This window comes from Cibotium barometz, chromosome 29 (assembly GCF_041138505.1).
Source record: "Cibotium barometz isolate CiBa-2024 chromosome 29, ASM4113850v1, whole genome shotgun sequence".
NCBI lineage: Eukaryota > Viridiplantae > Streptophyta > Polypodiopsida > Cyatheales > Cibotiaceae > Cibotium > Cibotium barometz.
Window position 1 is genome coordinate 12,030,157 of NC_141074.1, and position 22,515 is coordinate 12,052,671.

General features: G+C 41.6%; 1 protein-coding gene across 4 annotated transcripts; it reads right to left on the reverse strand.

The window, feature by feature from the left end:
• Positions 1-431: 431 nt before the first annotated feature.
• Positions 432-4,794, reverse strand: LOC147621849 (uncharacterized). Of its 4 annotated transcripts, XR_015269608.1 has the most exons (8): positions 4,212-4,794; positions 4,029-4,124; positions 3,893-3,933; positions 1,834-1,951; positions 1,672-1,752; positions 1,394-1,499; positions 847-910; positions 432-807 (listed from the first exon to the last, which is right to left on the reverse strand). XR_015269608.1 is itself a non-coding variant. In XM_086822870.1 (6 exons), the coding sequence occupies exons 1-6, from the start codon at positions 4,401-4,403 to the stop codon at positions 1,446-1,448; spliced, it is 582 nt and encodes a 193-aa protein (XP_086678996.1). In that variant the 5' UTR covers positions 4,404-4,794; the 3' UTR covers positions 884-1,445. The 4 variants fall into 4 exon arrangements, 1 of the variants encoding a protein (XP_086678996.1); XR_015269609.1 differs by having other exon boundaries at positions 432-910; positions 1,882-1,951; XR_015269607.1 differs by having other exon boundaries at positions 432-910.
• Positions 4,795-22,515: the final 17,721 nt, after the last annotated feature.

The window sequence follows — 22,515 nt, forward strand, 5'->3', positions numbered from 1 at the left end:
AAAGGGCATGAATATGATGATTTAACCAATCAAGGTTTCGACTAGACGTGCAAAGATCATTAGTGCAGATAAAGATCATTAGTGCAGATAAAGATCATTAGCATAGATATGGCCGGGTGGTTATTTGTAAACAAGGTTTCCAAGCCCAAGGCATGAAAGCATGAAACCCTAGCTTGGCATAGACTCACGAGCTAAAAATGGTGACAGGGCTTGACAGCAGTCCAAAAGTGCACGAAAAGAAAAGCTCACTGCTTCTACTTTAATTTCACTTCTAAAAAGCAACAGATTTCCATGCTAGAAAATAAAGTTACAGGAAAAAGGAAAATCTCTTGAAAACTGCACAAACTATACCAAACAAAAACTAGGAAGACCAATGAATTGGGACTCCCCAGAGTTATTGAAGAACTTTCTCTCTGTCAACAGACAAAACATAAAGATCAAGTTCATTCATTTGTAGTGTTTGATTTGAGAAAAAACACCATAAATATCCCAATAATCTTGCTAACGAGTTTCTCCAAGCTCACAACTTTTACATTGTATAACCGCGAATTGTCGTCAAGAAAGCAAGAAGCATGCTGCAAGCTATAGCACATATTATACTGGAAGTTAACTCCTTGCCCAACATGTTTTCAACCCTTGAAGGAGCAGGAGCTTTTTTCATGATGAGTCTCATAGAAGAGATTGTGGATGAACAGAAGGAAGGAGTTGGACAAAATAGTTGAGTACATATTCTTTTGATGTGGTCTTGAATGAAAATGGTATTCAACACAAGGGCACTAGTTAGACACAAAACAGTAGTTCTTATCCTGAGATTTCACATCATACACAGATCTGAGTGATATGGAGTGAGATTTCACATCATACACAGATCTGAGTGATATGGTCAAAAAACAAAACGACAAATTCGCACCTGAGATCAATGAAGATGAAGATATCAGTATACAATGAAGCAAAATGTTCAGAGTCCACATTTCTAAGCATTTTAAAGTTGGATCGATTCAGAGTCTACATTATTAGGCTTCAAACAGATTTATTAAATATCTGTTTTGAGGCCTAGTATTGTGGACTCTGAATAGATCCAACTTCTCTATCCCGCCCCACCCACCCTCTCAAGAACCTCCCTTCCACCCTCCCTGAGAAGTATCAGTACACCCTGAATCAACCTCTCAATCCCACCTTGACATGCTTCAAAACAGACACATCTTGAAAGACAACACTAGAATTTTGGAGCTTTTGAGCCTTACACACTGTACAAAAATCACTTCACAATAACTAATACATAAGAAAGGAGGCGGCTAATGAAGGGTGGCAGTAAATGGAGGAGAAAAGAGCACTATATAGTTGTAGGCCTATGCAGGAAACTCAAAGTACCGGAAAACTTGCAAAAGCTCACCGGAAATGAGTCTGCTCAAGATAGAAGACATTAGATCAGAGTGCACACACTGTCAGGTTCGCCTCCCTAGCAAGCTTTGTAGCTCTTTCCTACGCTTCTCAAGCTCCTGCATGACCAATCAAAATCCTTGATCACCATGTTGTATCTTCCACTCCCATACAGCGAACGAAATGATTTGTTGCCTTTTCTAAGGCATATTCTTGGACTTTAACAATCAAACTAAAAGGCATCAATCCTTGTTGATATTTGACTAGAGTTCAACAACAGTTTCAAGCTACCTCGATCTCTCTTGCAGCTTGATCCCGTGATTGCGCTTTTTTCATTCGAGCACGTTTTAGATGGCCAATGCATAAAATCCCCTGGAGTAATCAAAAGCTTATGCTGAAGAGCTTTGAAATGGTATATGAAAACACATAAGATTATAGAAAGAACATGCTTACGGTGACAATGTACACGACACCACATGCTAGAAGCATGTAACTTGACACCTGCTGAACAATAACCATCGCTTGGCCTCCTGATCCTTGATCGGCAAGTGCCCTTGTCATGACAGCAACACTGCAAAGCACTCAACACAATATAATTACTCTCTCTTGTCCACATGGAACATGTTCTCTATCCCAACACGAATAATATATGGTCCGCAAGCTTGGCTATGACATCTCTCTCTCTCTCTCTCTCTCTCTCACACACACACACACACACAAACATGCATAGCCTGTTAGTCTCTTGCACAGCCCATCCTGGGTAGTTTTCCAAGCATTGGGATCCCCACGTGGCGCGATAGCGAGACACAAGGTTAAATAGGGCGAACAAAGGGATGTAGACAGCTTTTAGACACATTGTATCTAATCGTGCACAATTGGTACAGCTGGTCCAGTTGACATAGTTGGCCAACCAACCTACCCTACCAACTGACCAGCCCCTTGCCACAATAAAAGGGCAAGTCAAAGATCATTATGGGCATCTCTCATGTGTTGGCAAGAATCCCAGCATAGAGGAAGATTGAGGCAGCTCTAGGCAAGAACACAAGAATTTGGAGGGCACGATTAAGCAAGAACCTTTTATGCATCTTGTGGTTAGGCATGCATGATAACATATGTGTTAAGATCCAAGAACCATTGTATATGTAGCATCTTTTGGGATATACAGTAGATTAGGGTTACATCTCCAGTCTCCGGCGTTTGCAAGATTAGTTTGATTAGCATTAATCATCCTTTTTTTAGCATTGATCCAAGGTTAAGTCTTCCACTGTTAGCACTCACATGACAAACAGGCAAGCTGTAACAAGGCTCAAAAAGCAAAGCAGCTCTACACTCAATTATGGAGGAAGATGGTACTACCATTGAACAAGGGACACATTCCTAGAGTATCTCTGGCCATTTTGCTCTGGGATTTTCAGTACCACGTGTACATGGGAGCCAGGAGGCATGTGTAATGCGCAGGTCTTTGATTCATTTCATTTTCAGTACTTTTGTTTCCATGTTCACAGTTTACACATGGAACTTTTGTAGCACTTGTTAGTCTCATAGACCCATGGGTCTATTATAGACACTAATACGACCTCTCTCTCTCTCTCTCACGAGCAGCTCACACCTGCCATTCTCACCACAAGTTTGACCCTTATCTCTAAGGCTTGATTTTAAAAAATAAAGTTCTCCCTGATTGACTACCAAGAATAATAAAACCTAAGCACCTTTCATTTTGAACTGGATGGCAAACAAGCTTTTACCAGCACAAGTGAAGCATAAGGGTGCAGGATTAACTAAAGCCTGAGCAGCTCACAAAGAAGACAGATGGGCAGGTCTTCCGCGATGGAAGAGCCTGCATCACATATTTTTGCTTGCCAAGGTCAATTAAACCTCCATTCATAATTGATGTACCTGCGGACACTAAAGCCTCATCAGCTCACTAGTAGGGTTTTGCTTTTCTTTTGGTTCTTCCTTTTCAGTACTAGAGACTTTGCTCAAGATCACCATAGTCCTGATGTGTGTACCAGTGTGCAAAAAAAAGTTTTTGCTGTGAATTTTGGGGATAAGGAAGTAAATATATTGCATGATGATGGAAGTACACATGATTTCATTTCCGAAAAGCTTGTGCATGCTCTTAAGTTGAAACCTCCATAGCTGAAAAATGAAGGTATTTCATACTTCTATTTGAAAATTAAAAGGTATTTATAATTAAAACCCCTCAAATTTCCTAAATTTTGAAACTTCCCAATTCAAAATTTCAGGGTATTTTCTAAAAGTTTGAGTTGCAAAAACACTAGACATGCTCACATTATATGGTCTCATGGGTCATTTTGGTTTCCCATAGACGTTCGTAAGCTCTCTCCTCTCTCTCTCTCTCTCTCTCTCTCTCACACACACACACACACACACACGTGCACGCGTATTTTATGTAAGTAGACATTGTTTATGCAGATATACACAGATTCTTCTGAAGCGAGAGAGAGAGAGAGAGAGAGAGAGAGAGAGAGAGAGAGAGTATAAATCTTACAAGACTTGCAGCATTCCTCTACCAGCCCAATACTCCAGAATCTGTCATCGCAAACGGGGCAACCACATCCATTATCCAGCAGAGCTAGAACATACGGAAAATTAAGGATTGCTAAAAAAGACAAACAAGCCCATACATTCCAAAATTGGAAAATGCGTTGCCATTCTGTTTCTGCAACGGCAACAAAGAGTGCAATGACAATAGCGTAGCACCGCAGAATGCCACCGAAAACCTGCAACAAAAAACCCGAGACAGCAATCAGATCCCCAAAAAAGGATGAAATACGTCATCAGTTGCATAGGCCAGAGAAGAAACTCACATTCTCACCACTGCTGAAGGAATGGATGGCAGAGAAGACATTGGCAATAACGCAGAGAATGGCGCTGATGGCAGTGAGAACGCTAAAGCAACGGCATAGCACAAGGAATGGGTCAGCGCGGTTCACATACTGTATGTCTAGGTGTGGGGGACCCTCGTCTTGCGGCAAGAGCTCAGGGTCTTGGCTGGACATGATTTCTCCACAAAGCTTTGCACCAGATGTGCAATACCTTCTCCCAAGATACCTGTGTGAGGTCCAAGAAACCCTCACCCTAGAAAAAACAAGCCTCAAACATGGAACCACAAACCCTAACACTGTGTCACTTAAGATCTGTCTCTGACAAAACCCTAAACCTCAACTGTGTGAGAGATGTACCGCATTCCAAAACACAAGCAGCCAGAAACTCGTCTAACCCTATCCCCAACCCTAAAACAACAAGGAGTCTGAGTTTCCTGAAGGAACTGTAAGACGATTCGCGAAGCTTTGAAGCAGTGTGCAGGCAACCAGAAACCCTGCAAGAAAACCCTAAAACCATACCTGTGCCATGGTGCATCAGAGTCCGGAAACACGTCAAGTGTCTCTCTCCGATCTTCTCCTTCTTTGATCATCTATTCGTCCACGTGTCTCTCTCCGTTTGCCAGCTGTGCTTGTACCTGCCACGTGGAGAGCGAGGAGACGAAAGAGCTGCACGATTAAACATTTTAATGTCCTTTCTTTTAGGAGGCTGTTCACACGCTTCAAGAGGTTCCCATTTGGCGGTGTAGAGCGCTTGCACCATTTGAAATTTAAAAATTGTTGCCCAATGAGAACCTTTTTTCAATTGGTTGGCGGCACAACTACACACATCAAAGGACACATGTGAATGCCTAGGGTCAAGCCCGTTACACATACCCCACCGCCCATGTATGGGCCTGAGAGATTGCCTGCCCACATGAATTATGGGCGAGGGAGATTGCCTGCCCATGAATTATGGGCGGTGGATACCCCCACCACATCAGCATGGGCAGGCAGGGGTATCGCGATGTGTAATGGGCCTAATATGAAACCCAATTTACACGGAGGATACGAGGTAGGTGAATGATTACATGCAACAGTACCACGGTCGCTTGGCGAAGCGATGGTGGCTGGCGGGCTAGGATCAACTGGAAGAGGCTGGAGAGGGGGGATGGGGAGAATGGGACTCAGATGAAGAAATGAAGAGAGAAAGGGGAGACAGTAGGGAAGAGGGGGTCACGAAGAAGCGACAGACAGCAGGACTGGATCTCTGATCGGTGCTCAACAACTCCAAGAGAACTTACGCAATAATAAGGTATGCATTAACATCTCGTCTGAGCTGGTCAAAAGGCAAGTTGGTCTCTATTCCCATGAGCAGCACAATTCTGTTTTGCTCTAGGAAGCCACCTAGTAAAGCGGAGATGGGGATATGGCTTCAAGATGAAGTATTTCATGACAGAGCTGTATCCCAAGTCTACTATCTTGGGAAATGATTTTTCAATGTGATGTTTGTTAAAGGGCATATGATATTTGATATGTTTACAAAAGCGCCATTGTTTATGGGGTCAAAGCTGATTCATGCTATGCCTTTTGATCCTACATTTGATGTTAATCGAAGCCGTAGAGAATCGTGTCCAATCTGGGTTGATATACTAGGCCTCCCCCCTAGCTGAGACCGGCTTTGAAGGATCTGGCTAGTGCACTTGGCCCTGTACTATTTGTGCCTAACCCTAACAAAGTCTGTGTATCTTGAAATACGATGGTTGAAACTCCGAAGTTACTTAAAATGGACCTAGGGAAATTGGGGAAAATGGAGCTAAAGTTGAAGTTTGGAAAAATTTCGAGAGCTTGCTTCACATGTGGGAATTTCGGTCATATTGATAGAAACTGTGGGTTGGGCAATAACATGAAAACAAATGGAGAAGGGAATAAGGAAGAGGGGTCGATTGGGGGCAACAAGGTGGAAACTCTAGGAGTACAGGCTGACAGAGGTGATGAAGATGAGTATGGAGGAAAAAGGTACTGGGAATCTTGGATGGACTAGGGTTAGGGACAGATCCAAAGGGGAAAACAACCTAAGATAGATCAAAGGGGAAGCCAGAAATAATCAACTTAAAAATAGGAGGGAAAGGGGTAGAAACAGGAAAATCTGTGTTGGAAGGCCTTAGTCCTCCTATATATTCTAATCCCTTTAGCCCTCTTGGGGAGGATAGTGAGACCTCCTCCATGGGGAGATTCAATTGGCAAGTGGATACTGCTTGGAGGGAGCTTCAAACAAGGGATGGGGAGCTAGGGAAGATGGATTGGAGATAGAGATGGTTCCTGCCACTGCTTTAGAATACAAGATCAGAGGATGCACTTGGAATGTTAAAGGTTTGAAGGATTTTTAAAAAATGCAACCTTTTGGGGGATGGTGAAGAATTGGAATCTGTCTATAATGGCTATCCAAGAACATAATCTAGTGGATTCTAAAGGAGGGAGGAGAGAGAGTTTCAGAGATTGGGTAGTACTGTATGGGGGGTGAAATGAGATTATAGTGGGGTTTTGTCTATCATTAAGAAAGACTTAAATCATTGCCAACCATCCTAATGGTAGGATAGACTTAAATCATTGCCAACCATCCTAATGGTAGGATACTTGTTGTGGAGATTCAGCTAGATGAAGAGAAGCTATGGCTAATCAACATATATGGGGCTCATAATCACAAAATCAGGGGAGAAATGTGGGAGCGGATCTGTAAATTGGACATCCAATCCAATGCCCTTGTATTCTGATGGGGGACTTCAATGTAGTTGAGAAGCAACTAGACAAATGTGGGGGAGGCATTGTCTCATGATGGGACATGAGAAGAAGAAATGGGATAACCTTAGAGGAAAATTGGGATTAACTGATGGATGGAGATTGGGACCTTGGGGCTGTGACTTGGGACACACTTATCTCAATCTTCAATATCTAGAATAGATAGAGTCTTCTTTAGCCATTAGGCCTCATGGGTGCCTCACACAATTTCTCTCAAAGTGGAAACTTTCTCTATACTGTCTGATCATATGCCTTTAATGTGGGACTGGCAGATAGTTGAATGGGGGGAGGATGAACTTAGAAACTTTCCTATGAGAAAGCTGAGGGTGAACAATAGTCTGCTTCAAGATGATTTGTTCATACTTCAGGACAAATTAGAGATGACAATGGGCAGGAGCTAGGGGATTGCTTAGAAGTGGGTAGATTTTTTGGGTACTACTCTGAGTCTTAAGGAATCTAGATACCTCTTAGGAAAGGTTTCAAGCTAAAACCAAACTTTTAAACTTGGTCAACAAAAGCATTAAAGCAGATAGAGCTAGATGGCTGGATAGGGAGATTGAGATAGAGGAATGTTGGGAAGCCCTTAAAAAAGTGGGCAAGGAGAAATCTCTAGACTGGGATGGGCTTTCAGTTGAATTTGTTCTAGCCTTCTGGGACTCTTTGAAATAATGGATATGGGCTACTTGTAAGAAGGCCTTTTCCTCAAGAGAGTTAGATAATGATCTGAGGGAAGGGATGATAAAACTAATCCCCAAACAGCCTACCTGTACCCATTTTAACCACTAGAGGCGTATTACCTTACTCACAATGATTTACAAAATCTTGGCAAAGGTCATAGCTCTAAGAATTAGCCCATCCCTACAAGAGGTAATCTCTAAGAAACAACATGGGTTCAGTAAAGGTAGATCCATCTATGATAATATATTTACAGCAATGATAGGTAAAGATATAGCTCAGAGGATAGGGCAGGAATGTGTTATCTTCTAGCTAGACTTAGAGAAGGCTTATGATAGAATACATTGGTCCTTTGTGACAAGAGTGACGGAGAAGATGGGCCTTGGTTGTTACAAGATTGCTTCATGCATTTATACTCTTGCAATTGGAGCTCATTCTAAGCTATTATTAAATGGGAGACTAGTTGGGGGCTTTGAAATGAGAAGATCTGTAAGGCAAGGTTGTCCTCTAGCTCCCTTATTGTTTGCTATGGCATCTCATCCCTCTGATATTAACCTTAGAAGATGCTATTATTAAATGGGAGACTAGTTGGGGGCTTTGAAATGAGAAGATGTGTAAGGCAAGGTTGTCCTCTAGCTCCCTTATTGTTTGCTATGGCATCTCATCCCTCTGATATTGGCCTTAGAAGATGCTAGTGAAAAAGGGTCAATCTCAAGGCTGAAACTTAAAAATGGGGAGCAATTGATTATCTAATGATTCCTTGTTATATTTGAAAGTTGACAATGAGTGTGAGAAATGCTCTGCAATTAGTTTAGCTATTTTTTAAAGCCTCTGGATCTAAGTGTAGCATTCATAAGTCCAGAATCATAAGCTTGACTGAGGAGGAGAATTTTGATATGGAAAGCTGGGGCTGTGAAGTCATAAAAAAGGGAAGGGTCATTAGACATCTAGGGGTTCCTCTTGGGGTGGGAGTGAGCAACAAGGACCTAATAGATTGGCAATTGAAAGATTTTGTGCCAAGCTTAGGAAACGAGAAGGGGTCAGGGTGTCTTTTCATGATAGGATTGCCATTGTAAATACAGTCCTTAATGCTTATATTATGTTCATCTACCCTATAATAGACTTTAAGAACTATCATTGGGAAAGAATTATTGCCCCTATCAGCGATTTTTGTGGTGGAATGGTAACAATGGAAAAAAGTCTCTCTCTTGGTTGTCTTGGGATAAGATTACCTTACCCGAAAATGTCATTGGAAAAGAATTATTTCCCCTATCAGAGATTTATCTACCCTGTAATAGACTTTAAGAAATGTCATTGGAAAAGAATTATTGCCCCGAGACTTTATGTGGTGGAAAGGTAACAATGGAAAAAAGCCTCTCTCTTGGTTGGCCTGGGATAAGATTGCCTTACCCAAAAATCTGAGAGGTATAAGGATATTGCATTTGCCTACTCTTGCTAAGGCCAAAGTGATAGTTAGTCTCCCTAAATTCCTTAAACAAGAAAGAATATGGGCTAAGATGCTGAGAGAGGAGATAGAAGATGCAAAAGTGCAGCTTAGAGGCAAATGGTCTGGACTAGGCTGGAAGGAGAAATTATTATCATTTGCCCTCGGGAGAATGATGAACTCTCCCTTTTGTAAATTCCTATGCTCAAATTGGAAAGAGGTAATGAACCTCATTAGTTGGAATGGGTGCACCAGAGTTAATGGGAATTCCTTATCAAACCTGGATATAAAGTGGACTCATAAATTTAAACCCCCTCTAGCCCTCCTTGATACAAGGATCTCTAGAAGATTGAATAACAAAGGTTTAAGGAAACTTGGGGACATTTGGGACTTTTCCCAAGCTGGCTGGAAAGAAATATAGCAGGTGGTGAGGGAGTTTAGATTACAACAGAGTGAGGTTCAGATCTTGACCTCAGTATTAGGTGAGGTTGAGAAAAGTTGGGCTTCCATAGCATTTAATGAAGCCTCTTGGTTTCAAGACTGGACTTAGTTCAATCAAGTTAAACTAGATAGAATCAATACTAAGACACCGTATGAAGTGATTTGTAAAGGTGAAATTAATGTCAAATGTTGCAACAAAGTTTGGAGAGTAAGCTGGGACCTAAACACCTCTAGAGAAAAAGGTGGAATCTGATCTAGGAAGCATTGATCCTAGTGAAAGCTCAAACCTTTATGTGGAGAGTATGTATGTTGGCTTTACCTCTCGGGTTTAAACTTCTCTAAAGGAATTTCACTGCTGGGACATGTAAAACAGCAATTGGAGAGTATGTATGCTCGCTTAACCTCTTGGGTTTAAACTTCTCCAAAGGAATTTCACTGTTGGGAGATGCCCCAGATGTAAAACAGCAATTGAAGAGGGGAAACATGCTTTCTGGGAGGACTGTCCTACATTAAGGGGGTTCTGGGGAAAAATAGGTAAATTGATAGAAGGCAACTTGGGGGTGAGGGGATATTGGGGGGATTGGTTATTGGGGAGAGTTAGCAAACGAAGCAGATGAGATTGATCTTATACTTTGTATTATAAGATATTGTTGCTTGTGGGAGATTTGGGTTTCTAGGAATGAGTTGATATTCAATAAAGGGACTTGCAAGGGGGTAGAGGCTACTGAAATGATGTACAAATGTGTGCATTTTTGCTGGTCTGTATATTATATTAATAAGATGAATAATAATAGGTATGCTAAGGCAGTTCAAGCATTACAATCAGGGATTAGGTGATTCATACCCTTGAAGAGATGAGATGTTAATGCATACTGGGATTTCCTAATATTGTTTGACTGTGGGCAGGTTTACACATGTAAGATTCCTCCCCAGCCTCTCAAGATGTCCAGCATCTTCCCCTGTAATCAATTCCCTCTTCAAAAATATAAAAGATCTTGTTTTTACCTGTTTTGGCTAGAGAGAGAAAATATTCTAGAGAGAGAATATTCAGATTTTGAATATTTTTGGATAGAAAAATATCTCTTCTTATTAAAATAAGTTCCCCTGAAACAGAAGTTCTTAGAATCAATCCTTCTTTATCCTAGTTAAGTGATAATTGTTGGAATTAAACTTTTTATAATGTTTTCTCTTTTATAAATGAATTTTGATTAGTTTAGATTACTTTAAATCAATTAGAGTTAATTTTTAAAACAAATTAAGAAGGAAAATTTGAAAAATGGTCAGCCATACAAAGGAGGTTATGGCAAAATTTTTGAAAATAAGTATTATCTTTTATTATGCTAAAAGAGTAATCCCTATCATTTCTATACTCTAAAAAGTGTCATTTTCATGCATAGAAGATGCATGTTGATTATTATTTTTATTATGAAAGCGTTACTTTCATCAAAATAGATTTTTATGCATAAAAGAATAAATTTTTTTATTATAAAAGTATTACTTTCATCAAAATAGATTTTTATGCATAAAAGAATAATTTTTTTATTATGAAAGTGTTACTTTCATCAAAATAGATTTTTATGCATAAAAGAATAAATTTTTTTATTATGAAAGTGTTACTTTCATCAAAATAGATTTTTATGCATAAAAGAATAATTTTTATTATTATGAAAGTGTTACTTTCATCAAAATAGATTTTTATACATAAAAGAATAGTTTTTTTTAATGAAAGTGTTACTTTCATCAAAATGGATTTTTATGCATAAAAGAATATTTTTATTATTATAAAAGTGTTACTTTTATCATTATTGATTTTATGCATAAAAGTATGCATGAAAGAATATTTTTTTTATTATGAAAGTGTCACTTTCATCAAAATAGATTTTTGTGCATAAAAGAATATTTTTTTATTATATAAAAGTGTTATTTTTATCATTATTGATTTGTATGCATAAAAGAATTTTAAAAAAAAATAAAAGTGTTACTTTTATCCTTATTGATTTTTATGCATAAAAGGATGCATAAAAGAAATTTTTATTTTTTATTTAAAAAAATGATGCGTAAAAGAATTTTTATATCAAGATAAGAATTCTTTTAATCCTACGACTAATTCCATGAATATTAGTAAATGATTAGTTTTAAATTTAGTAAAGTAGTAATTGAAATATTATCATTTGATAAAGATAGTTCAAGAAGAACCGTTCCAGACTCAAAAACCTGAATCAGACTTTGACCAAGACGTAATTCCTTCGTCAGTTTCAAGAAATGATGATGCGACTAGTTCCTGAATCTATACTCAAATCACCACCGAATCTGAAGCTAAGTTGAGACCTTTGATTTTGATCTAAGGTTAAGAGTTCAGAATTTGAGGAATTCTGGTTGAGAATCCAGTCCTGTGATCTAGAAATCTTGGATACGGAATTAAGATATACTCATTGTATTCAAAAAGAAAATCAAAACTAAAAACTTGCATAGGAACCCTGTTTTCTTAAAAGACTGTCTTACGCCAGAATGCTGGAGGGAGCATCTGGTATATGTGTTTTTCTAAGGGAAGCTCGGTTGCAACAGCTGGCGGGGAGTGTTCGAGGGACAGCTCACGCGGCAAAGCCTGCCCAGGTCTTGACCAGCCTCGGTATGGTTAAAATGGTGACCTTCCGGTATGATGGACGAGGGAGGGCCGATGAAGCGGTCCCTGAGTGAAGTGCTAGGATACCTAAGGAGGATCCTGGAGGGTTCTGACCAAGAGATGCACGGGCTCGCGGTGCCGAGGACATCCATGCGTATGTCAAGGAAGATATTATATGATGGACCAATGTTTATTGTAATCTGTTACTGGATATCGTTGTTGACCTGCAGGTCTCCAGGGGAGAGTCCAGAGTGATAATGTTTTGTGAGAAACAAAGACTCAATGGAAATTTTGAGTTATGACATGTGTAACCTGTAAATTGTTGTCAATGGATTGTTTTATAAGTTAAAGTTTAAAGAGGAGTGTGTGCGTATCTATTTTCTAAAGCAAAAGGTAAGAAAGGCATTCAATTATGGGTGGGTGAGTACTTAATTGGTTTCCCTATTCCAGTGGTTGGGTGGTGGCTAACCCATGGGCCGGATGGGGTTAGGCTGGAATCAGTAGAGTTTTAATAATAAAATTGATTAATAGGGATACGCTTAGAAATCGAGTAGTTAATTAGAATCCTGAAGACTTCTCTAAAGAATAAATCAACGCCTGTGCCTGATTCAATCAGGAAAAAAGCATTGATTCCTTCAAGTTAAGTCTGTAATAGTTTCCCTTCTATCAGGTTTTATCAGATGAAGGTTAGTTTAGTACCTTGACCTCGTTAGAAAAATTCGTTAAATAAAATAAAAAAATGGTGGAATCGTCCTCGCTTTCCGGGCATGGGAAATTTTCCCGGTTTCAGTTTTTGGAAGGACCACCAGCTTAGCCTCGTGCCCGGACATTCGAGGGCGAGGCCCCAAGTGAGAAACCCTACCCCGCGTAAGAGAGATTTACTTCCGCTGCTACCATCCGGGAATCCGGTGCGCAGAGGGGGCAGCGGGACCTCAGAGTTGGTATCAGAGCGCTGTTGTAAAATTTACGCAAGAGTAACAAAAATTGCTAAAATTTTTGAGAAATAATGTTTTTCGCTTGAAAATATTATGTTAAATAAACTTCAAAAAAATTGAAACTTATAAATTGAATTGGAAATTATAGATGGAAGTTCCATACTTATCCGGTATTCCCGACCTCACCCAGTCCATAAGATATGACTGCGTTCGCCTTCGAGCATCTCATCTCTTCCGCTTCAGCTCGAACAAGCCGAGCAAGACTCGCAAGCCATTTCGAGGAATTAGCGGAGAGACGACAGCATAAGTGTTTTGCAGGGCAGTATGTCCACGCCTCTTGTGACCGGTGTGCAATGTTAAGACAGAACCTCTCATTTTGGCAATGATTCTGTTAAAGCTGAAAATGGTGCGTGGTCATTCTATATCATTCGACACCTCGAAATTTCAGACTTTCATGTCAAGTCTACAGACTCTTTAGTTGCTTTATTCCTAAGTGGAAGATAATAGCTCCCTTGTCAGTAAGTGGACATTTGTATCAGGGCATGGCTATGGCCCAGTACCGTCGTCATATGCGTCTCTCGAGGAGATTTTGAATTCTGGAGCCGAGCTGCTCTATGTACATATTGCAACTTATATATAAATAAAGAAATGTTTTCTGGAGAAAAATTCCCTGTTGTATAAGTGATTGTTTATGAACGATTTGAGAAAGAAAAATCTGTTATCGGACATATGTCATAGATCTCCAATAAGATCATTGTCTTGTTTAAGAAATTGTTTTCCGAACCTCTTGAGTCTTAGGATCTCATGACGATATCAAAATAAAAATTTAATAATATATAATGTTTGGCAGAATCATGAGACGAGGAAACCGTGGCCATCAGCCAGACCCTCTCTTTGAAGATGATGACGAGCTTGACCTTGATGTTCGCAAGGCTCTTCATAGGACTCAGCCAGGACCCTTCAAAGGAGAAGGGGAGAACCTGGGCGAGGCTATGGAGAAATGGGTGGAAGCCATGAAAGAATATTTTGATGTCACAGGCTACAACGAGCAGAGCAAAATGGCTCTTGCCAGGCTGAAAATAGTGGAAACAGCCCAGGTAGCATGGAGAAACCACTGTGACACTAACCGTCTGGACAGAAATACTCAGTCCTGGACTGACCTTAAAACCTATTTGAGAAAGAGATTTTGTCCCCCTGGATTTTTGGAAACCAAAATGAACGAATTCTTAGAGCTAAAGCAGGGGAGCAAAACCATCGAGGAATATCACCAGGCCTTCGCTCTTCTACTCAAATATTCACCACCTCTAGATGAAGAGCAACTCATGGCTAGGTTCATTCGGGGAATGAACGAACCCTTGGACACATTGGTCAAAAATGCCAAGCCAGTGTCCATGGCTGAAGCTGTCAGAATGGCGGACTTTGCCAAAGCCTTCATCGTAAAAGTTTTGCCAAAGCCAGCTCCCTCATCCTTCAAGAGATTTCAGACACCGGGAAGTTCTTCCAACTTTTCGCCTCCAAAGAGATTCCAAGGTCCTAATCAGAATGTGGAGACGGGAAGCTTTAGAAATGAAGGAAGACCTTTCCCTCGAAGTACATTCTCCGGAACTCCGGCTCTCTCCAAAATGCAAAGAGAAGACCTTCGAAGCGAGAACAGATGCTTCGGATGTCAAGGTCTGGGGCGCTAGCTCAAGGACTGCCCATCTCCTTCTGTGGGCCAAGGAAGCCAAGGTCCCAGAGTTTCGAGATAGACTCCTTCTTATAAGTCCAATCAGGGTCCCCCACGCCAGAATCAGGGAAATACCAGGAGAACTCCAGCTCAGCCGTCAGCCTCTGTCCAGAGTAGCCTCAGAACTCCTTCCCAGAACTGTGGCAACCAAAGAGAAAGAGTTCCGCCTCAAACCGCAGCAGCCAGAGCAGTCACAATAGCAGAAGTAGTGGAAGAAGAAAGAGGCCAGATTTATGCAGCAATTGAAAATCAAGGGCCAAATCGTCAATTCTCTGTCATCAATACTCCAGCTGAGTATCAGGGTAAGCCTTTTAAGCTCATTGTTTCATTTCCCCTGGATGCTTGCGTAAGCTAGTCTTAGATCAGAAACCAGGGAAACCTATGCAAGTTGAATTGGCAAGTGGGAAGATTCTTTTCACTCACCTTGAGACAGATTGTATTCAGTTCAAACTAGATGGGAATTTAACTGACTGTCAGTTCAGAGTTATACCTTTGGGAGTTTTTGACGGGATCCTTGGAATGGATTGGCTCCACAAAAATCAAGCTGACATTCACTGTCATAATGGAACCATTTCCTTCCGTGACCTTCACGAAAACAAAGTTCAAAGAACCGGACTTTCTAAGTCTGCAGTTAGTAAAGGCTTTGTTGGAATTAGGGTTGCAGGAATGCACACACAACTTCAAGAAGATGAGGAAGCTTGAGCACAACACAGTAGTGTATTATGAGTGCCAAAAATGAAAGATAACAAGCCCTAGAAGATAATGGGCGTATATACAATGCACGGGGGAAAAAACCTCCTAGTGAGGGAAAAAGTGCCCCGGCGGTCCTAAGTGTGTTCACACACATCACTACTATAATATGGTAACAAATCCCCCCTGGAGTGATGCGGTGAACAAGAGCTAGCACTCATGTATAGGGAAGTGTCTAGCTATGTGGACGAATCCACAAAAGGGAGTAAGCCCAAAGCTTTGCGAAAAGCTTCGAACTTCTCACGAGGCAGAGCCTTTGTGAAAAGGTCTGCAAGGTTATCCTGTGTTGGCACATAAGCCAAACTGATCTCTCCTGCAGAGAGTCTCTCCCTGACATAATGGTAGTGCACCTCAATGTGCTTCGTACGAGCATGGAACACTGGGTTCCGCGCAACTGCCAATGCGCTCTGACTGTCAGTGAAGATGGTGGTGGCAGATGGCTGCCCAACACCCAAATCAGCCATAAGGCGTCTGAGCCACACACACTCAACCGTAGCTGTGAAAGCTGCCCTGTACTCAGCTTCACAACTAGAAGTGGCCACAGTAGGCTGCTTCTTGCTCAACCATGATATGCATGAGCTTCCAAGCATGAAGCAAAAACCACTCGTGGACACGCGTGTGTCATAACAACCAGCCCAGTCAGAATCTGAAAAAACATGTAAATCTGGCGGCAATGATCCCCCCTTGGGATAAAACAACCCAAGATGCCGAGTACCACTCAAATAGCGAAAGATACGCTTCACTACCTGCCAATGCTTAATGCCTGGGCTATGCATAAATCTGCTCACCTGTGAGACTGCAAACTGAATGTCTGGCCTCGTAATGCATACATAAATGAGGCAACCAACAGCTGTCTGATAGAGTGTGACATCAAAGTGATCTCCAGCATCATGAAGACTCAACTTCAAACCTGTCTCCATTGGAGTAGCAATAGGCTTGCAGTCTTCAAGGCCAAATCTCCGCAACAATGTTTCAATATACTTTGTCTGACACAAAGCAATACCTCCATCACACTGCTTAAATTGTATCCCCAAATAATGATGCAAATGCCCCAAATCTGACATCTCAAAAGAGGCATTCAAATCAGCCTTAAAATCAGCAATATGACTCTCATTTGGTCCTGTGAGCAGCATGTCATCGACATAGAGAGCAATGATTAGATGTACACCATCCACACGTTTAACATACAAAGTGCTTTCTGTTGGACTATTCTGAAACCCATGTGCAGTCAAATATGCATGTATTTTTTCATACCAAGCTCGTGGAGCTTGCTTTAAACCATATAAAGCCTTTTTTAACCTGCACACTTTGTTTTCTTGCCCTCTTTGAACAAAACCACGAGGCTGCGATACATACACCTCCTCATGCAAATCTCCATTTAAGAACGCAGTCTTTATGTCCAGCTGATGTACATTCCAACCATTATGAGCTGCTAATGCACAGATGCTACGAACAGTGGTCATACGACATGTGGGAGCAAAAGTCTCATCAAAATCAATGCCCTTCTCTTGAGCATAACCTTTTGCAACAAGCCTAGCCTTATGGCGATCCACTGTGCCATCAGGCTTACGCTTCAATTTGTATACCCACTTAGTGCCAATGGCCTTCTTGCCAGGGGGCAAGTCACATAAAGACCATGTACTATTCTTCATAATAGCATCGTATTCTGCTTGCATAGCAGCCATCCAATTTTCTGAACTTTGTGCCTCATCAAATGAAACAGGCTCACTTTCATCGCACATACTAGAAACAGCCAATGCATAACAATCTGACGCATAAGAGGCACCATGAGAGCCAGAACGAGTGCGACTAGACAAAGGGGCATCCAACTTGCTGTCACGCAAAGTCTGCACCAGCCATCTAGGCATATTCCTAGAGCCCTCAATCTCTTGTCTCTCATCCTCAAGTGCATCATGCACATCTGCATCAGATATAGGCTGATCTGTGCCATCATTTAAAACCTGCATAGGCTGAAAAACTGCCTCATGAGGTATTGCACTTGACTGTGCACCACTGAAAAGAGGCAACAATGTATCATAGACATCACGTGAGCTGATATCTGTCTCCTTAGTACATGAAACCAAGGGCTGAACTGCATCTTCCACAAATACAACATCACGGCTAACCAAAATGCGCTTTGTCTGTGGATGATACAAACGATAGCCTTTGCTCTCAGCACTATATCCAACAAAAATACATTTGACAGCTTTGTCATCCAATTTTCTGCGATGTTGCACAGGCACTAATGCATATGCCAGGCAACCAAAAACACGTAAATGGCCAACAGATGGCTTGCGGCCATGCCAAGCCTCATATGGAGTGACAACCTGTAATGCTTTGGTGGGACACCTGTTTAGTACATAAGTGGCACACATGACAGCCTCAAGCCAAAAACCATGTGGTAGACTTTGACTCTTAACCATACATCTTGCCATTTCCATGAGAGACCTGTTTTTTCTCTCAGCCACACCATTTTGCTGTGGTGTATACGGCACTGTACATTGGTGTTTTATCCCACGCTCAGCCAGAAATGCATTAAATTCTGAAGACATATACTCCCCCCCTCGATCTGAACGGAGGGTGCCCATCTTACTTTCTGACACATTTTCAGCCATAACCAAAAACTGTTTGAAGCACAAAAACACTTCGGACTTTGCCTTCAAAGGATATACCCATGCATGCCTGGTAAAATCATCAATGAAAGTCACGAAGTAAAGGTAGTTTCCAAATGATGGAGTTTGCATGGGACCACAAACATCACTGTGAACAAGCTGCAATCTGCGTTCAGCTCTCACTGATCCATCTTTGGGAAAGGAAGCACGCTGCATTTTACCCAATATGCAGCCCTCACAAACATGCTTGACAGGTGCCTCAAGCTTAGGCAAAGAAGACACCATTTCAGATTTCTGCAGGCGCAGCAAACTTGCAAAATTCAGATGACCAAAACGTGCATGCCACAGTTTTGCATTTGAAATAGCCTGCGTATCCATAATAGCACATGCTGAATCCTCTACACATTTGCCATCCATATTGAGCTTATACAGCCCTCGACATAGTGAACCAGATGCTACAATGATGTCACCACAAGAGAGATCATGAACAGTACATCTGTCATCCACAAATTTTACAACCAAACCTGTTTTGGCAAATGCGGAGACTGACAGCAGATTCTTTTTGATCCCTGGCACATACAATGCATCAAAAAGTGTAAAGGTGTTGCAATTTGCAACATTCAGCACAATCTGTCCAACTCCTTTAACGGGATAAGAGGAGTTATTGGCACAAGTGACAGTATTCCCTGTGGGAGCAGACTCAAGGAAAGTGAATAAACTGCGCTGCGAGGTGATATGCTTAGTGGCACCACTGTCAAAGTACCATACATCTGAATCTACTGCAGACATACATGTGTCATGCAAAGAAGGGTCATAACTGCACTGCGCATTGAATGCCCATTCTGTATCTTGAACAACATTAGCAGATTCATTGTTAGAAGGAGAGGCATCTGCAACAGCCATACCAGCCTCGTTCTTCTTAGCCTCTTTCGCAGCCAGCTTAGGACACGCTTTGATGACATGATCATTTCCCTTACAGTACTTGCAAAATGTCTTCTGTTTGTCACCCTTCTTCTCATCTTTGTCTTCCTTCTTTGGTTGCGCAGCATTTGCAGATTTCTGCTTACTAGAAGAAAAGCCAGCTTTACCTTTCCCGCTTCTCTGACTAGCAACGAAAGCTTGATCTGCGACACGCATAATATTCCTGTTTTGCCTTGACTGGTCTTCTTGCAGCAAAACAGAAACTAACTCCTCAAATGATAAGGCATTGGGATTGCCTTTCATCATCAGGCGAAGAGTGGAAGCAAAACCCTGATAAGAATCTGGTAGACCATTCAAAACAGTCTGCACAAGTGAACTGTCTGACAGGATTTCATCTGCAGAAATGAGCTGCTCTTTGAAATCCTTGATCTTTGTCAAAAAGCTATCCATAGAATCACCTTCGTTCATATGCTCATTCTCCAACTGTTTTCGGAGATAAGCAACACGAGCCTCATTTCTTGCCTGATACAATGTGGCAAGTACATCCCAAGCATCCTTAGAAGTCCTGCAGGAGCGAATATGTGGGATAATGGTACGTTTGACAGACAGCGCAATCAAGGCATGAGCCTGCGCATCTCTACCATCCCAACGAATCTGCTCTGCTGAAAGTGGTGGTTCTCGAACAGCTGCTACAGCACTTGTGCCTGCACCATCATCAACAGTACCTGTTTCTGATGTGTTTGCAGCATTCCCAGCCACAATAGGACGTGCATCAATACCCTGCACAATGTTCCATAACCCCTTTGCTACCAATACATGTCGCATCATATATGCCCACAATGGATAGTTGGTGCCATCCAACTTATCCTCAGCAGCCAACATGCGGAATACATCATTGTTGTCAGCCATGGCCAATGACTATACTACTAGATGTAAATGCTGTCTGTAAGAGGTAAACCTGTATAAAATCGACCTGTGCTATGCAGCACAGCCCAAAACAGACGAATGGGCACCTGTCCTGCAGATTTTAATCTTGACAGAAAATCTGCACAGTAGGACGATTTTGCCTGCGCAGTACTTGGAATGCAAAAACGGAGGGCGAAATGACTTCAGATCAAAATTCTGAAACGACCGAGCCCTACGGGCTCACCCACGGCATATACTTACCTGCAGACGCTCGTGAAACCTCGTTGCAATCGGAGGAGATGAAGCGGCAGGTGCCGGTGATGCTGCCCGGGAGAAGGAAGCCTGCTCTGATACCAATTGTTGGAATTAGGGTTGCAGGAATGCACACACAACTTCAAGAAGATGAGGAAGCTTGAGCACAACACAGTAGTGTATTATGAGTGCCAAAAATGAAAGATAACAAGCCCTAGAAGATAATGGGCGTATATACAATGCACGGGGGAAAAAACCTCCTAGTGAGGGAAAAAGTGCCCCGGCGGTCCTAAGTGTGTTCACACACATCACTACTATAATATGGTAACAGGCTTCTAAGTTACCAAAAGGACTTAGAAAGAAGCAGCACATTTATCTTGTCAAAATGAATCCGGTAGACTCAAAGTTAAAAGCTAAAGAGCCTGAATGGTTAAGTGAACATGATGATTTATTCCCAGCAGAGTTAACAGAGATGCCTCCAATTCGAGAAGTAGATCATGTGATAGAATTGACCCCTGGAGCTCAGCCAGTAGCCCTGCGCACGTACAAAATGCCAGTTCTTGAAGCCATCGAACTTAAGGAACAACTTAGACAGCTATTGGAACAAGGGTTTGTAAGACCCACTGTTTCACCTTGGGGAGCGCCAGTTCTCTTTCAGAAAAAGAAAGATGGAACGCTAAGACTCTGTGTGGACTACAGAGGTCTAAATCAATTGACAGTTAAGAATAAGCATCCTATCCCCAAAATTGATGAGCTTCTAGACAGGCTAAGTGGAGCCCAGATCTTCACAAAGATAGATCTCAAATCAGGGTATTATCAGATTAGGATTAATGAGCAAGATATCCTGAAGACAGCATCAATACTCGGTATGGGTATTATGAATTCACTGTCATGCCGTTTGGATTGACAAATGCCCCAACTACATTCAATCGCTTAATGCAGGACATTGATGATTTTGTTCTTGTTTTCTTTGATGATATTCTGATTTACTCAAAGAATGCAGCTGACCATGAAGCTCATGTCAGAAAAGTTCTTAAGATTCTAAGGAAGCACCAACTCTTTGCCAAAAAGAGCAAATGCACTTTCTCTGCCGACCATGTTGAATACTTGGGCTTTCTGGTATCAAAAGATGGAATTTTCCCAGATTCCGCAAAAATCCAAGCAGTCATAGATTGGCCTGAACCAAAGACAGTGAAAGAAGTCAGAGGATTCTTGGGATTGACTGGTTGGTATAGAATTTTTATACCAAAGTATGCTCTCATAGCTTCCCCCCTGACTAATCTTCTCAAGAAGAATATCCCGTTTCAATGGTCTGCCAGGTGCAAGAGTGCCTTTGATAAGCTAAAGACTGCCTTGGTAACCAATCCCGTTCTGAAGCTGCCAGATTTCTCTCTACCCTTGTTTTGCCCTGGGAGGTGCACTCATGCAGGAAGGTCATGCAGTGGCCTATGAATCCCGAAAACTCAGAACGCATGAGAGGAATTATGCTGTCCATGACTTGGAACTACTTTCAGTAGTATATGCTCTGAAATTGTGGAGACATTACCTACTGGGTCAAAGATTCACTGTGATGACTGATCATCAGAGCTTAAAGTGGATCTTCACTCAGAAGGATCTCAACATGCGCCAAAGAAGGTGGATGCAGACCCTACAGGAATTTGATTTTGAAATCAAGTACCGCCCAGGCAAAGAAAATGTGGTAGCAGATGCCCTCAGCAGGAAAGCCTCCTTGCTTGCAATTACTGTAGTGTCAAATCCTTTGATTATTGAAGCAAGAGAGAAGATCATGCAGGATAGATTCTTTGGCCCTATTGCTACCCTACTTATGCAGGAAAGCAAAACTCCACAGAAGTTGAACTGAGTTCAAGGGTACAGCCTGGATGATGGAATTATGTATTATAATCGCAGACTATGCATTCAGTAGGGACACTCTTTGCTTTGGCATAGTTAACCTCTGGTAACTGTGAGGAGCAATGCTAGTCTGTGAGTGAACAACAAAATAAGGGACTTTCTTGGTTGTGTGAGCATTGGTATATCACTCGTAGGGTGACATGTTTTATGATTCATCACACACTCTCGTGATGGCCAAATGATGGTGCCACTAAGCATATCACCTCGCAGCGCAGTTTATTCACTTTCCTTGAGTCTGCTCCCACAGGGAATACTGTCACTTGTGCCAATAACTCCTCTTATCCCGTTGAAGGAGTTGGACAGATTGTGCTGAAT